General features: G+C 37.1%; 1 protein-coding gene across 1 annotated transcript in view; it reads left to right on the forward strand.

Annotated features, from left to right (window-relative positions):
- The first annotated feature begins 269 nt into the window (after positions 1 to 269).
- Positions 270 to 17,118, forward strand: part of MAN1A2 (mannosidase alpha class 1A member 2) — a 189,292-nt gene continuing 172,443 nt past the window's right edge. The window contains exon 1 of the mRNA XM_055312354.1: positions 270 to 1,247. Coding sequence (XP_055168329.1) covers positions 946 to 1,247 — 302 coding nt within the window. The 5' untranslated portion in view covers positions 270 to 945. The remainder of the gene's footprint in view (positions 1,248 to 17,118) is intronic.

Here is a 17,118-nt window from a genome sequence, read left to right on the forward strand (position 1 = left end):
GGCCGCGTCCGGGCAGCGGGCGCCGGGGTTAACTCCGGCGGCGGCGGGAGGAGGAGCCGGGCGGGGGCGGCCGCCGCGCCTCCCCTCCCCTCCCCTCCCCTCCCCCCGCACACGCCGGGGCCTCTCAGTGGCCGCGCGAGGAGGAAGTTCCGCTCCCCGCCGGACCCGTGCGCTAGCAACAGCGGCGGCGGCTGCGAGGGCGCAGGCTGTCGGGGCGCGGATGCCCTTCGCGCCGGCCGTCGGGGGGGCGACGGCGGAACGGAGCCCCGAGCCGGAGCCGGAGCCGGAGCCCCGAGCCGGAGCCCGGAGCCCGGAGCCCGGAGCCCGGAGCCGGGGGGCGGCGTCGGCGGGCGCGGGCGAGCGAGGGCCCCTTCCCGGACCTGGCCCGGCGCCGCTGCTTCGCGTTCCCGGCGAGGCGGGAGACCTGCCTCCTTGCCTGCTGGCCGACTGCCGAGGAGCCCCTCGTTTTTCCGCCACCGAGGTAAAGGGGTTCAGCGGGCGGAGCGCCAGAGGTGGTTAAGTGAACCTGCCGCGGCCGCCGGGATCTGCTGAGGCGCCGGTCCGGGGGCGGGAGGCCACCCTGGAGCCTCTCTGCGGGGTGCAGGGATGGAAGACCCCACGGCGCACCCTCTCTGCGGTGTTGCTCGCCTCGTGTGTCCTTAGGAATGAAGAGGCGACTCGTGGTGCCCCGAGGAGCTCCTGAAAGCCGGATGGCAGGGAAGATACCACGGGACACACACTAGTGAGCGTGTGGGGGCCACACACGTTTTTGAATGTAATTGGATGAGCGTGAAAGAGGTGCCCTATTAAAAAGCACAACAGCCCTCTAAGAGGAGCAAAATCGAGTTTCTCCATGTTTGCCGAGGTTTTGGAGACTGTTCGATGCATTGTGCATTTGATGTGAGATGAGAACTTTTTAAGGTTTTCTGTGCAAGAGCGTAAACGATGACTACCCCGGCCCTGCTGCCCTTATCTGGACGAAGGATACCACCTCTGAACCTGGGACCGCCTTCCTTCCCACACCACAGGGCTACCTTGAGACTTTCCGAGAAGTTTATCCTCCTCCTTATCCTAAGTGCCTTCATCACCCTGTGTTTTGGAGCATTCTTCTTCCTTCCAGACTCTTCAAAACACAAACGCTTTGATCTGGGTTTGGAAGATGTATTGATTCCTCACGTAGATGCCAGCAAAGGGGCTAAAAACCCTGGAGTCTTTCTGATCCACGGACCTGATGAACACAGACACAGGTTTGTTTATTTCAGAAGTTTGGGTTTTAGCATTTGGCAGAGCGAGGTATGGTTTATTGCATGAAATCTGCCTTTGTTTGTTGGTTTGTTTTGCAGTGAAATGTAATTTTCCCTGAATCGTTATAGAGTAGTTATTTCAAAACTGGTAGAACAATAGAATCAGCGACTGGAAGGGCTTCTAGACCCTCATTTGAGTCCAGGTCCTTTGTTTTATATAGGAGAAACATTTGTGTTCGGAGATGGTAGGTCTGAAGTGAACAACTGGGAGGTCTGAAAATTTAAAAGAAACGATCACATATGCTGCGCCTTCATTTTTTAAGAATGTGTTGCATTCACTCATAGTGTCACCCTCTGAAATAGACCCAGTGAATCCTGACAGCTCCTAGGAGTTTGTTCTCTCCCAAAGGGCTCTTATCCTCTGGCTTGTAGTTAAAGCTTGGGAGGGAATCTTAGCTTTTTAGGAAGCCAGACTATGGGGCAGGATATTCCTGTCCTTTCTCAGCACGCAAAAATACCCCCTGATTTCTGTTATTTTCAGGGCACCTGTTTTCGTGTTCCATATGGAAATCAGTTCTGTTAAAAATATCACTGAATCTTACAGTCATTTCATTTTGTGTCTTATAACAAGATTTGGTTATGTTTTTTTTTTTTTTTGATTTTTATTTCTTTTTAATATGTGGGTTGCAGTGTGTCATTGTAACTTTTGCAATTTGGTTGATTAAGGGTTCACATTCTTTCAGATCACCAAATTTGAGGAGAGCTTTTGGGGGAGTTTAGCCAAATTAGGATAAAATAGGAGCCCTAGTGACTGTCTCTTTAAATCATTTTTGCAATTTGTGTCAAAAGAAGAGTTTGGGAAAGTAGTTTACTTTTCCCAAACCTACTTTTTTTTTTTTTTTTTTTTTTTTGGGCCTGCTAAATTCCTCCTTTTTCCTGTTTCTTAAAATAATTTTTAAGTATGTGAAAAAAAAAACCCACATAAATTCTGTTTTCAACTGACATTAGTTCTAACTTTTTGTCAGGCACGAGGTTTTTGAGAAAGCTTAGGTTCAAATATGAGCCTAAGTTAAATACTTGGGATAATGCGGTGTTGTCATGACAGCTGGTTTTTCCTTTTTCTCAATCTTGTTAATTCATTATTTGCTTCCTGATTCTCTGACTTTTGGCTGAACCTTAAGGAGCAGTTGTTACTTCTAACATTGTTTGAAGCCATTATTTTGTAACCAAATTTGGACTTTTTTTTGCCATCATTTTCAACTTCTGTACTCTTTCTCATCAGTTTCTTTTATTTTGCTCTTTGCGACTTCGAGAAAAATCTGATGTGATCTGTGTAATATGTTGCTGAAAAATTGATGCCGAAAGTACTGTTTTCCTGGAGAACCTTATTTCCTGTGATTTTTATACAAGTTGTGATAAATATTTGAAAATTAAGGGTGTTTATGACTGGCTTCAGATTTGAGAGCCAGACATTAACATTATCTAACTCTGTTATTACACTAATCAGTCGTGTATGTACTCAACAGTTTTCTTTACGTTCCAAGTGTGGTCTAAAGGTTAAAAAACATACAGTGTATGGCAACATTCTATTTTAAAAACATTCACCAAAAAAATTCTCAGTTAAGTGTAGTTAAAATTTAAGATTTGGAAAAAAAGATCTGAATGCGAATATGGGTATGTCCATCTTATTTACATTTAAAAAAAGCCTAAAGTTCTTAAACAAGAATTCTTAAATTTATATAACCTGTGAATGCGTATGCTTTGTGCATTGTTATCCAAAACTGTTCAGTTCTTGAGTTTTTGGAGCTTTGGTTCATTATTGAGTTCTAATAGTAAGGAATTGGATGAGTTTTGGATGGCAAGAGCCCAGGTGGCAAATGATATATGAGAAAATCTATTTAAATCTACTTAGTTCCTGAATTTTGGAAAGCAAAGATTCAGAGTGAAGGTTCAGGTGAAGAGGGATCCCTGTATTACTTCAGTACATACTTCTGTGGTTATATGAGTTTATTTTTGTATTTTCTTGGTAAGTTACTGATTGTTGCTTATCATATCTGAAAGCACAGTCTGTAGCAGTTTCTAACTTGGGCAATGAAATATGTTTCAAAATAGAAACCATCCAAATAAGTTTAAAATGTGGGACATGAAACATCAAACTAATGTAGAAACATTTGCTTATTTAAAAGTTCAGAAAAAAAAGTTGTTCAGAAAGATAATTTAATGTAACTAGTTGGTGCTAAAATCATACCTATTTTGGATATGGTTCAAAAAATCTTAAATTTTAAAAATACAGTTGATAATTTATCTTAATTTTGTGTGTGTAGAAGGGTGCAGGGTGAGGAGCCTTACTTTAATGGCTAAGTAATGGAAAATGAATCATGGCCATTATTTCTTATTCACGGTATTTAAGGGTTACTTGTTGAATTGACTTTTCTTTATTAGTGAGTTAATGTAGTACTGTAGTTTAGGTGCTTAAGTTCTAGAGTCTTGACCCCAAGGATTCATACATACCCTAGTTTGTCACTGGTTAGATGGATGATCTTGAAATTATTAAACTCTGTGCCTAAGCTGCTTCCCCTGGATGGCGTTGGCTTCTACTTTACAGATTGTTGTGTTGAATGAGATGGTACATGCAAAGTGCTCAGTAAAGATTAGCAATTACTATAGTTTTAATTGACTTATTTAAATTTTGAGACTACTTTAAATACTGTACCTGTTTCCGAAAAGTTTGGTCCAGATTAATATTTTATTTTTTTATTTTTATTTTTTGAATAAATTTATTTTTTATTGGTGTTCAATTTACCAACATACAGAATAACACCCAGTTAATATTTTAAAAAGTATACCTGAACCTTGTTGTCTAAAGGTACATTTTCTAACCAAAGTAGTTAGCAGCAAATGTGTATTACAGGTCTACTGCGTGTCAGGCCCTGCTTTCATTGGAGCTTCCCAAGTAGATTTATTTTCAAAGTGTGATAAGTGTTATGAAGTTGTACTCAGTGCTGTCAGAGCACATCATGGTGTGATTTATCCTGTGGATTGGAGTTGAGGGGCAGGCAGTGGGCATAGGGAAGGCTTCACTGAGGAAGCAATGAATGGCTCAGAGACTTCTAACAAGTGGATCCCTAAGTGAAGTAGAGAGATGGGAAAAAAGTGGGTCAAAGCAGAGGACACCACATGTGTGAGACAACCCTAAGAAAAAAGCCTGGCATCACTGGGGATCTGAGAAATGTTTAGTAATGGCTGGTGTAGAGATTTAGCAGAGTGGGGTGAGGTGAGGAGACTACGTGAGAGGTCAGATTTGGCCTCCTTGTTGTTCGAGGAAAAGTAGAAGTTAGTTGCCAGCCTTCATGTTTCAGGAGACACCTCCTGATGTCACGTGAAAGTCTGGCAACACCCAAGTGTGTATTTTCAGATGGCAACCCTGAGTTGGATCTGGGCAGCAGCACTCCCTCTAGAGGGCCATGTGCTCTTCATTTTATGCTGCTCAGCTAAACTGCCAGATAAGTACGTCTAATGAATCAGCATTTCACTTGGTGATTGTTGAGTTGGGAATCCATGGGCGGGATCTTGGAGAGTCTGTACTTAAGTATTTTGGTCTTTATCCTGAGAACTATGGAAAGTCATTGAAGGGTTTTCACTAAAGCGAGGCAGTGACATAATCATTTTTTAAAGATTGAAGTAATCACCATGGTTGCATTGCAAACACTGGATTGGAGAGGAGCAGGAGGAAATGTGAAATTAGGCAAGTCTAGGTCACAGTGCACATTAGCTTAGACCACTGTGGTGATCATGGAGAAGGAGAGAAATGAGTGGAGAAAAGCTGTTGATTCAAGAGATGTTAAAGTGTTAAGTTTCACAGAAATTGATAGTTAATTGAATACAGGGGCTAGGGAGGAGCAGGAGGGAGTCCACGGTAACTCCCAGTTTCTGGGTGGCATGGCTACGGATTACTAGGAATTACATACCATACAGAATTAATATTTCAATTTATATAATTGATATTACATGAATTTAAGATAAAGTATTTTCATGAGAAGACCTGTATGTTCCTTTCCATTAAGTGGCTTACAAATAATCCATGGTTTCAGGTAGTAATAATGTAAAGTGCATGGTTTAATATTGATGACCTTCATCTTTAACATCTATGATTTCAAAGTGACCAAAATAGGTATTGGTTATAAAACCCATTAATGTTGTTATAAATATATGCTGATATACCTAGAGTATCATGTTCACAATTTGTGTACATCATAGACCTACCTATCTAATTAAAATTTTTCTTAGGGATTTTTCACTTTTGAAACTGGCATTTTAGATAATGGTGGGGTTATATAAATGCGCTTTGTGGTTTTGTTTTTTAAATATTTATTTGAATTGCCAATAAGTTTCATCCTCTAGTCATGATTTTGTTTGTATGAATTGAATGTTAGAAGATATGTTAACTTCTGATGGTTTCCTCAAACAGAAAGAACAAGCTTTGGAGTTAGGAGGACCTAAAATTGCATCTTGGTTTTACTAACTAGCTGTGAGACATGGTACTGGACGTAATCACTCTAAACCTGTGCTGGCCAGTGGGTTAGTCACTAATGATATGTCCCTTTTGAACTTGAAATGTGTCTAGTCCAGATTGCAGTGTGCTTTAGTGAGTTTTTCAAGATTTTCATGTGGTGATTTGCATTTTTTGCTTGATTCAGTTTGCTTTTTATTGGAAAGTAGAGATTTAAAATCTCACTGTTGTCATTCTGATTTTAATATCCTTATCTCATCCCTCTTGATGCCTTTTTTGCCTTTAGCCCGTTGTTAGGGCATTCTGCTCCTGTTAGGGGGGAGTAACATCGTTTTATCCTCTTAAGTCTGCTGGACTTTTCCCTTGTATTTTCCATCTTTGGCTCATGGTTATTTTCCCACTTCCCTTTATTCAGATGTGAATAAAGTAATGTCTGTTTATACTTGATACTTATCAACAGTCTGATGTCCATATCTTTATTGTGTGTGTATATATATGCATATATACTTTGTCTACTTTTATTAAGGGAATACCCTTGTCATCTCTGTAATTTCCTCTATTCTGCTGTGACAGTAGCATCTTTAGTCCTTGCAACCCTTTGGTGCTAGAGTACATTTTCGTGTAATTCCTAAATTCAGAGCATAGTTGGCTTCATGGACAGCTACTGAGATTCTTCTTGTCCCCTACCACCTAGAGAACAATTTTTCATCCTGTTTCCCATGCACTTCCCCCATCCTCCAGGAGTTGCTCTCTGAACCTAACTGGTCAGATGATAGATAAAGGTAAGAATTGGGAAGAGACGGTGGGGACAGGCAAGTTGAACAGTGGGTGCTCTGACTGTGTGGAGGTCTCTGGTCCGTTTTCCCATTTGGGACAGACCCTTAGTCTCTGAGATCAGTTACATTGGGGTAGGGTAGCAGTTTGGGTATTTTTTGTTGCACAAGGTAAAGCTTGATTCTGTACAATCAGTATGGTTATCAGTAAAGAATTCTTCCATATTCTGACGTGATGGCTCTTATTTCTTTGCTAACCTGAGTTTTTATCATGTTGTGCATCTTTCATAAGTATTGATAGTGATTTGGAAGAGGTTGTATTTTGGCACTGTTCACCAGATGGCATTTTGTATATTCTTATTTAAAGTCTCATTTTGATCCTAGGCCAAGTGACAGAGACCTCACTTTTATTAGTTCAGCATTATAAAATCACTGATTATGTCAGTATATCTTTAATTCTTCTCAGAAACGAATAAAGTACTAGAATGATATGGTTAAATTGCAGAATGCATTTGTATGCATGTATAAATTCTGATTTCCTTTTTTTTTTTTTTTTAAAAAATTTTTTATTTATTTATGATAGTCACAGAGAGAGAGAGAGGCAGAGACACAGGCAGAGGGAGAAGCAGGCTCCATGCACCGGGAGCCCGATGTGGGATTCGATCCCTGGTCTCCAGGATCGCGCCCTGGGCCAAAGGCAGGCGCCAAACCGCTGCGCCACCCAGGGATCCCTAAATTCTGATTTCCATGTTCGTCAGTGAGTGTTGGAAATTTGAGGAGATGACATACTGTATGGTGCTCCAGAAATTGAATGTTAATATGTTAACATATTTATTGGATTAAGTTAAATGTTTTGAGGAAATCAGGTTTGTTCAAGCATTACTTTATTTGCTTTAAAAGCTATAATGGCCTTTCCAGAATTTCTCTTGCGTTTTATAAGAAGCGTTCCAGGGCTCTGAAATGTTTCTGTACTCTTATTAATGTTTTTGGATTTTCTTATTTTAAAGGATCAAACATACAATCTAAGAATATTACTTCCAAATTATTAACATTGTCTTATGTAGGTCATGTAGTCTCTGTAACATGTAGTTTGAAATTAGATTTTATTTTTATCAGCATTATTTATTATAATTCTGTGCTTCAGTTACTTTGAGTGATTTGCATTTAATCTTATTTCCTAATAGTATTTTCTGATCTACAGGGTTCTTGTTAATATTAATTTATCCATTACAGCTGAGATTGCCCAAATCCACTTATGGGTTTATTCCCTTGACTTCCCCTGCCTGTAGGTAGTGTTTTTTTCCCCATGTACTTCATCTTTCGTGTGTATGTGATTGTAGTTTTAGTGTCTTTGCTTACTTCTCTGTCTCTCCTAAAAGAGCATGAGTTCCTTGAGGGCAAATGACTGTCTTTTATCTTTATATGTCCAATGCTTAAAGTACATTTGGTCCTTAATGCAAGGTATAAATGATGTGCATAGCAAGGTGACAAATTCCATAAAGGGGGGTATAAACAAAACACAAGGAAGAATTAAGAGGTAAGATGCTAAAGTAGGAGGAATGATGTCTTAAAGTGAGAAGTGTAGTCTTTAATAAAGGCCCTTTATTAAAAATAATTTTTAAAGTGAGGGTGTAATTCTTTTTGGCCTTGTCTATAACATACTTATTCCTGTACATGTATCTAAGTTGAATTTCTCCTTCTTTAGGAAAAAAAGGAAGAATACAGTAGCATGTGATACATGTTTTTGCACATTTAACCTTTAGTCTTCATGTCATTCTTGTAAGTTAGGTATTAGTAACAGTTTTTACAAATATAACTATAAAATTTATATCATGCTGAAAGTTAGCACCTCAGAAACGAAATATCTCCAGTAGTCCCCCACAACCGCGGTTTCACTTTTCTAGGTCAGTTAGTTACCTGTGGTCAGCCACACTCTAGAAGCAGATGATCCTCCTCCTGAGGAGGTCAGTAGCAGCCTAACGCTAGATCACAGTGCATACATTTGCCTCTCATCATGTAGGCATTTTATCATCACACATCATTATCATCATAAGAAGAGAGAGTGCAGTACAATAAGGTATTTTGAGAAAGAGAGGGAGACCACATTCGTATAACGTTTATTACAGTATATTGTAATTATGAGTTATTAATCTCTTACTGTGTCTCATAAATTAAACTTTATCATAGGTATGTTCGGGAAAAAATGGCATATATAGAGTTTGTTACTATCTGGGGTTTCAGGCATCCTTTTAGGGGTCTCGGAACTTACCCCACAGAGAAGGATGACTCCTGTTTTTGAAATCAGTAGTACATGTAAACGTTAATTGATTAACGGGGCAAATGTTCTGTTTACTGTTGTTTGAAAATTATTACAAAAATTAGCTTATGGTTCGGGCCGATGCTACATGTTAATTGGCTAGGACAGTCGTTTGCTGTTTTTATTGTTCATTATTGTGCACATTCTGTCAGAAAAGTTTGTTTTGATTGCCATTGAACCTTTGCTGGAACTTTATCCTTTTAGAACATGACTATAATGAAGAATGCACTGGAGATTTATTTACAGATTAGGTTTATAAGAAAAATCTCCTTCAAAGGGCATTCATTTCAGTGTCCTATCTTGGAATTTGTGTAGTCCAGAAGGAAGACATTGTATATTTAAAAGCACATCAGGCTCAGTGTTAAGAGATGGAGGCTCTAGTTTCAGTGTTGTCCTTTCTTGCTTGAGTATATTTAGATAAGCTGTTTAACTTCCCTGTGTCTTATTTATGAAATGAGGGAATTGATTGACTCTTTAAAGATTCCTTCTAGCTCATACATATGAAATACTAATAATTTCATGAAGTTAGGGAACTGAAGAATGTGTAGTAATTTATTTGACGATATCACAAATACAGTGAAAGCAAAATGTATTCCAAGTGGGAATTAGTGGCATTTTTATGTATAAAAATTAAGGTTAAAAACCATTTCATATGTGACTATAATTCATTTATATAATATTATGATTATATAATAAAATTTATACCAATTTTAGAGGTATAAATGAATGAAATGCTGTTTTACACATTCTTGATTCTCTCAAACTTGAAAGTATAATTTATTGAACATTTTTTGGGAACATTTTATATGCTGGCCTGAATTAAGGAAATAGGTGTAGTTACAAAAGTATTTCCAGGTGTCATGTTTGAGCCCAGTTAACAATTCCATCTCTTAATTTGTTGTCTAAGTCTTTCGGATAGATGCTGTGGAAGACCATGAGTCTCTGAGTAATTAAGTTCAGGCCTCAGACCTGTGAAGGCTCTTATTACTCTTGGTACAAAATTTTCTTTGATTTCCTAACCTTAATATTGAGAGATGCCATTGAAAGTGTTTTTTTTTTTTTTTTTTTTCTTAATTCCCAGTATCCTTAACAAGAAGTTTAGGGACAAGTTATATAATGAGCTAAAGAAACGAAAACAAGAAACAAAAGTATATGAAGTAATCTGGAGACTACAAAGAACAATGTGTATATCATTTTTCCTTTTAAATTTTTGACATTTACATATTTATAAAATCAACTTCTGTCACTTAATGCAGATCTCTTTATCTCTTCTTAGTGGTAATGATGTTGCCATTAAAGGATATTGGTCACGTTCATTTATTCAGAAAGAGTTTTTGAGTATTTATTATGTGCTAAGCATTATACTAAGTATTGGGGATTATAGAAGATTAATTTTGATGTGAGCACTACTGAAAAATTTAAATCTTAGGTTCGGATCTTAACATCATTATTAAAGTATATGTTATCATCTTTGAAGTCAGATTCTGTGGGTCCTAGAGATATCTTTTCACCCAGAGGCATAGTGTATACATTCAGGTCGTTGGCATTTTTTGAGAGTTCAGATAGGTTATCGTCTTAATCTTCCCTCCTCTCTTTTTCTAGTGCATTTATGTCATTAGTTTATGCATTTCTGGAATATGGGCTGTGTTATCTGGAAATAAGGTGCGATGTTCTGTAGCTTTTTTTCAGTCAGGAACTAGACCCTGGCATCTGAAAAAATATGCCAACCAGTTAAGATCTGGCACAATCGTATGTGTTTGTGTGTATAGCTACATATGGTTATATTTGTAAGTTTATTTGTAAAGTTATATGTGCATACGTGACCTCCTAAATCACGTGGCAGTAAGGTGGCATCTGGTACAAGGTTTCTATCTGGTATGTATCTGTTATGCATAAAATAATAAATGTGAATAATTTTTCTTTTAATTAGTGATGTCATCAATAAACATTTACCTTTTCATGATTTTTCCCCTGTACTTAAAAAAGTAGAGTACTTAAAAAGATTGGTAATACCTCAAGTACAGTGAACATTGAGCAGCTGGCTCCTCTTGTACTTAAATGCTGTTTGGAAGTCTAAATTAATAGAATTTTTGTGAAGAACAATTTGGTTGTATCAGCTAATTTAAAGGGCATATTCTTTGATTCAGCACTTCTAAGAACTTGGGAAATCTTCACATCACTACATACAGAAATGTTCAAGAATGTCCCCTGAAGCTATAACATGACATATTTAAATGATCTAAGTGTCTGTCGACAGGGGATTATTTTAAATAAATGATAATATATCCCAGTATGTGCATAGCTCTTTTTTTTTTTTTAAACCCCTACCCTCCATTGATCTTTCTGGTTATTCCCCAAAGCACCACACTGTTTTATTTTCATAGTTTTATAATAGTATGTTTTGATATCTAGCATAGGTTCTCTATCATTTTTTAAAAGCGTTATAAGCATACATAAAAGTCTTAACATAATATTAATGTCACTGTACCTGTTATTTAAAATAACAATTTCCTGTTTTAGCTGAAAATTACCCTTCCTGAGGCAAACTTCTAGCCTGAATTTGACATTGTCTTTCTCAAGTACATGATTTTATACTTCTACGATGGATATATTGATAAAATTATCTATATAAATAAATATAAATACATAATTATAATATATATTGTTTTGCATGTTCTTAAACATTATGTATGTCATTATGCAAGCTTTTCTTTTTGCTCAACCTTTTTAAAACAATATAATGTATGTTGATATATTGGGCTGTGGTTCAATTATTTTATTCACTTAGTCCATTTTATGACTTATGATAGTCCATTTTTCTCCGCAGTAAAAACTTAATAGAACTACTGAGTTGTAAAGTTGGTGTATCATGGACTCAAATTTTTTTTGCTAAATTGTCTGTAGGGTGGTTGTGCCAGTTTGCATTCCTACCTGCATCTTTATAAGTCATGGTATTGTTAGACTTTGAACATCTTTACCAATCTGATGCTAATTTTAGTTTTTATTTCCCTGATTACTAGTGAGGTGGAACTTTTTTAACATTGGTTGTTTGAGTTTCCTAGTCTTTGAGTTGCTTGTTCACATTTTTTTGCCAATTTTTCTTTTGGGTTTTTCTTTTTCTTGTTGGCATGAATTTTATATTTTGAGTGAATTCTTTGTTAGTTATATGCATTACACATACATATGCGTTCACATACTTCTCAAAATGGATGCCTTATTTTTATACTTTGTTTATGATTTTTTTAATGTTACAGAAGCTTAAAATTTTAATGTAATTGAAGTTGTTAATATTTCTCTTCATGGTTTTGCTTTTTGAATTTTGCTTAGGGAATGCTTTTAAACCTAGAAGTTATAGTGACCTGTATTCTCAATTCTGGCAGCTATTAAGTTTTGTTCTTCACATCTAGATTTACCCTACCTGGTTTTGATTTTTGTATGTGATGAGGTAGGGATTGAGTTTATATTTTTCTCTATGGGTGTCCAGTTTTCCTTGTGCTACTTACTGAAATATGTTCTTTGCTATAGATTTGTAATGCTGTTTCTTCCATGAAACAGTTTTTCATATTTTCATAAGTTTGTTTCTGGGTTTCTGTCCTTCTGTGTATTTCTTTTGGATTAGCATGGAGTGCTGTTTTATTATTAAGTGTAATATGAATGTAGTTTTACATAAATCTTAATGCTTTCTCTGCATCTATTGAGAGGATCATATTCTTGTTTTTTTTTTTTTTTTCTCTTGTTGACATGATCTATCACGTTGATTGCTTTATGAGTGTTGAACCAGCATTGCATCCCGGGGATAAATCCTACTTGGTCATGGTGAATAATCTTCTTAATGTACTGTTGGATCCTATTGGCTAGTATCTTGTTGAGAATTTTTGCATCTGTGTTCATCAGGGAGATTGGTGTGTAATTCTCCTTTTTGGTGGGGTCTTTGTCTGGTTTTGGAATTAAGGTGATGCTGGCCTCATAAAGCGAGTTTGGAAGTATTCCGTCCCTTTGTATCTTTCAGCACAGCTTTAGTAGAATAGGTATTGTTTCTTCTTTAAACGTTTGATAGAATTCCCCTGGGAAGCCATCTGGCCCTGGACTTTTGTGTCTTGAGAGGTTTTTGGTGACTGCTTCAATTTCCTCCCTGGTTATTGACTGGCCTGTTCAGGTTTTCTAGTTCTTCCTGTTCCAGGTTTGGTAGTTTGTGGTTTTCCAGAAATGAGTCCATTTCTTCTAGATTGCCTAATTTATTGGCATATAGCTGTTCATAATATGTTTTTAAAACTGTGTATATTTCCTTTCTATTGGTAGTGATCTCTCTTCTTTCACTCATTATTTTATTAATTTGGATCTTTTTTCTTTTTAATAAGGCTGGGCTAATGGTTGTTTATCTATCTCATTAATTCTTTCAAAGAACCAACTCCTGGTTTTGTTGATCTGTTCTACAGTTCCTCTGGTCTCTGTTTCATTGAGTTCTGCTCGAATCTTTATTATCTGTCTTCTTCGGCTTGGTGTAGGTTTTATTTGCTGTTCTTTCTCCAGTTCCTTTAGGTGCGAGATTCGCTTGTGTATTTGAGTTTTTTCCAGTTTTTTGATGGATGCTTGTATTGCAATGTGTTTGCCTCTTAGGACTGTTTTTGCCATATCCCAAGGATTTTGAACGGTTGCATCTTCATTTTCATTAGTTTCCATGAATCTTTTTAATTCTTCTCTAATTTCCTGGTTGACCCATTCATCTTTTAGCAGGGTAATTCATTTTTAATTTTGATGAAGCCCAATTTTCTTTTGTTGCCCATTCAACAAATGTGCCATATTGAAGAATTTATTACTAAATCAAGGTCATGAAGATTTACTTAAGACTTTTATGATCTTTTATATTTCGGTTGTGGATCCATTTTGAGTTTTGATGTGTGCTGTGAGAAAGGGGTCCACCTTCATTATTTTGCGTGTGGCTCTGCAGTTGTCCCTGTGCTGTTTGTTGAGGAAACTTTTTCCCCCATCGAATAGGATTGGAACCCTCTTGAAAATCAATTGGATGTACTAATATGAGTCTATTTCTGGACACTCAGTTGTATTCCTTTCATGTGTATATGTTTGTCCTTATGCCAGTACCACACTTGTTCTTTTTTTTTTTTTTTTTTGAAATTACATAGCTTATACCCATTTAGTTCCAGGTTATCATAAAAAAATAAATCATTATTTAATATACAAAAAATCAAATAATGGATTTTGTACTGGCATCAGTCATAGGCATAAAAGACCACACATTGATGCATATTTTAGAGAGAATGGGGATGAAGGAAAAAGAGAGCGAGCAATCAGAATCAAAGAGATGCAAATGGGAGGAGAGACATTATTTTAAATAGTTATCATCATGATTCAGCACCACTGGATTTGCACACACTTCACATGCAGTAGAATATAATACAACATAATCTCAAAAATTCATTCAGAGATAGGAATGACCTAGAATAGTACCACACTGTTTTGGTTACTGAAAGTTTCAAGTTTTGAAATTGGGAATGTGAGTGTTCCAAACAATGTTATTCTTTTTCAGGATTGTTTTCTCTAGTTGGGGCCACTTGCAATTCCTTACAAAACTGAGGATCAGCTTTTCAATTTCTGCAAAAGTAGCTGTTGGAATTTTGTTAGGTATTTGTTGAATCTGTAGATTGCGTAGGGCAGTATTATCATTTAACAATAATAAGTCTTTTAATCCATGATCATAATATATCTTTCCATTATTTGTCTTCTTCCATTTCTTTCAGCAATATTTGTAATTTTCAGTGCATAAGTATTTCACCTCTTTAGTAAAATTTATTCCTAAGTACTTAATTCTTTTGTATGCTATTATGAATGAAATTGTTTTCTTAATTTCTTTTGGATTTTTCATTTGTAATGTATAGAAACGTAACTGATTTTTGTGTGTTGAGCTTGTGCTCTCACTTTTAACAAGTTCCCTTATCTCCAGTAGTCATTTTGTGGATTCTTGGGGGTTTTCTATATACATAGGATATCAGGGTCATGCTGGCTTCATGGAATGAGTTAAGAAGTGTTCTTATCTCTTCTAGTTTTAGGAAGAGTTTGAGGAGGATTGGTGTTTAATTCTTTAAATATGGTAGAATTCACTTGTGAAACCTTCTTGTCTTGGGCCTTTCTTTGTTGGGAGGTTTTTGATTCCTGATTCCAGATTCTTAACCTGTTACAGGTCTATTTAGATTTTCTATTTCTGCTTGAGTCACCTTTTGTAGTTTGTATGTTTCTAGGAATGTGTCCAGTTCATCTAGATTTCCTAATTTGGTTGTGTACACTTGTTTATAGCACTGTATTTTAATCTTTTTTATTTCTGTAAGGTCAGCAGTAATGTTTCTATTTTTATTTGATGAATTATTTACATCATCTCTGTTCTAGCCATCATTGAAAGTTGAGTTTGGAAGTTTCCAACTAGTATTGTAAGGTTGTCTGTTTCTTCCTTCAGTCCTATCAATGCTTGCTTCATATGCATTGGGGTTCTGTTGTTTGGTGTTTATAATAATTATATATATGTTTATAATTGCTACATCTTTGACATCCATTAAGTATTTTAAAATTAGGTTATCAATATCCTATCCTTCTGCTTTCCAGTCTCCCTTTAGTACTGCTTATTGGCTGAACCTAGTTAGGAATCCAGTTGATAAAAGAGAGATAATTTGCAGATCAAGCCCCAGCATCATGAAGGAAAGTGTAGAAGAGTGGATTTGGAATTGAAGAATTGAAAAAAAAAAAAAAAAGAGTGGATTTGGAATTGAAGAATTGGGTTTACTCACCGGTGCTATCTATAGCTTCCTTGTTTTTAGTGTATGGACTTTAATTAGGTCCATATGAGCAGTCAGAGAAGCTGTCTATGAGGGGCCTCTTTTTTGTAGAATTGGAGTTAAATAGCCAGTAGTTCACCTTAGGCAAAATGGATCCTCTTTGGGATGGTCCTTTTCTGTGGAGACCCTTGTAGCCTCCCTCAAGTGATGGTTTTGAACTGGGCAGATGAGATCAGAAGCACCTCTTCACAGGAGTGACTGAGGGAGGCCCTTTTACTTCAATGCTGGAAGTTGTAGCAATTGGCAACTCAGGCATGTGAATAGCTTTGCAGGAGAGGAGGCTATATAGGTTAGTGCCTTGCCAAATGCCACATCTCGTCCCAGATTCCTGAAAGTACTTTGTATATCAGTGAGTAATAGTAACTAGTAATAATGGGTTGGTTGACTACCCTCCTGCTTTCCAGCTTGTTCTCATTTATGCCATATTCAGCATAACTTGGGAGTTTTAAACATTTGGTGGAACTCCACTGTTTTTCAGTGGTGGTAGTGGGTCAGAATTTTTCATTCTGTGTTGGTTGGGATTGCCTTAGCAACATTTGAGAGTGAGTGAGTCAAAGGGATCAGTTTAGGTCATAGTCCCAGAATATCTTTTCCATCTGCATTAAAAAGATTACAGTAGAAGAATTTTGGGTACAACAGTAGAAACCAAGTGTAATGCATGCTTAAAAAAGGTATTTATTGGATGGATATTGGTTGGCGTTCGGAATTGACATAAAGGCTAGAGAGCTAGGTTTAGAAAACAGGCATTACAGGAAGCTGGGTATGCAGACCCATAGTGAGCAGTACCACTTTCAGTGCTGCTGATTATAGCTTTGCTACCTTTTAACACTGGATCTGCTTCCTGAATTATTTCTAAAATTGAGTCCTTGTTTCTTTATGTCACTTCAGCTCTGTAGTTCCAGCCAGAGCATCTGATTGCCTAAGTGTGGGTCATAGGCTCTTGTGTTGTTAGATGATAGACAAACTATCTTGTCTGGCTTCTATAAGAAGAGAAGGGATTCTGCTTCCAGTATAGTGCTGAATTCCTCAATTTAGGTAAGGGATTACATATTAACATCTTAAGAAACATAAAGAAAATTGAAAAGAACCATAAGTTTTATTACAGTCATTTGTATTATATTTGGGGATGAAATTCTCATGTGTGCTGTGTTGTTTAGAAATTTAGATAGAAACTGTCTTTCTCGACTCCACCCTTTGAGTACTTCCTGTGCAGTGGTTTAAAACAGGGGCCAGTATTCTCTCCTTAGAGGGTTCGTGGAAACATGGGGACATTTTTTGCTGGTGGGAAGGGTAGCATTATTGGCATTTAGTGGATGGGGACCAAGAATCCTAACCACTGCAGTGCTCTGGTATTCCACACAACAAAGAATTGAATTATCTTGCCCAAAATGCCCATAGTGCATTTGAGAAACACTGGATTATATGGTTTATC

This window comes from Nyctereutes procyonoides, unplaced genomic scaffold (genome assembly GCF_905146905.1).
Source record: "Nyctereutes procyonoides isolate TBG_1078 unplaced genomic scaffold, NYPRO_anot_genome, whole genome shotgun sequence".
Taxonomy (NCBI): Eukaryota; Metazoa; Chordata; class Mammalia; order Carnivora; family Canidae; genus Nyctereutes; species Nyctereutes procyonoides.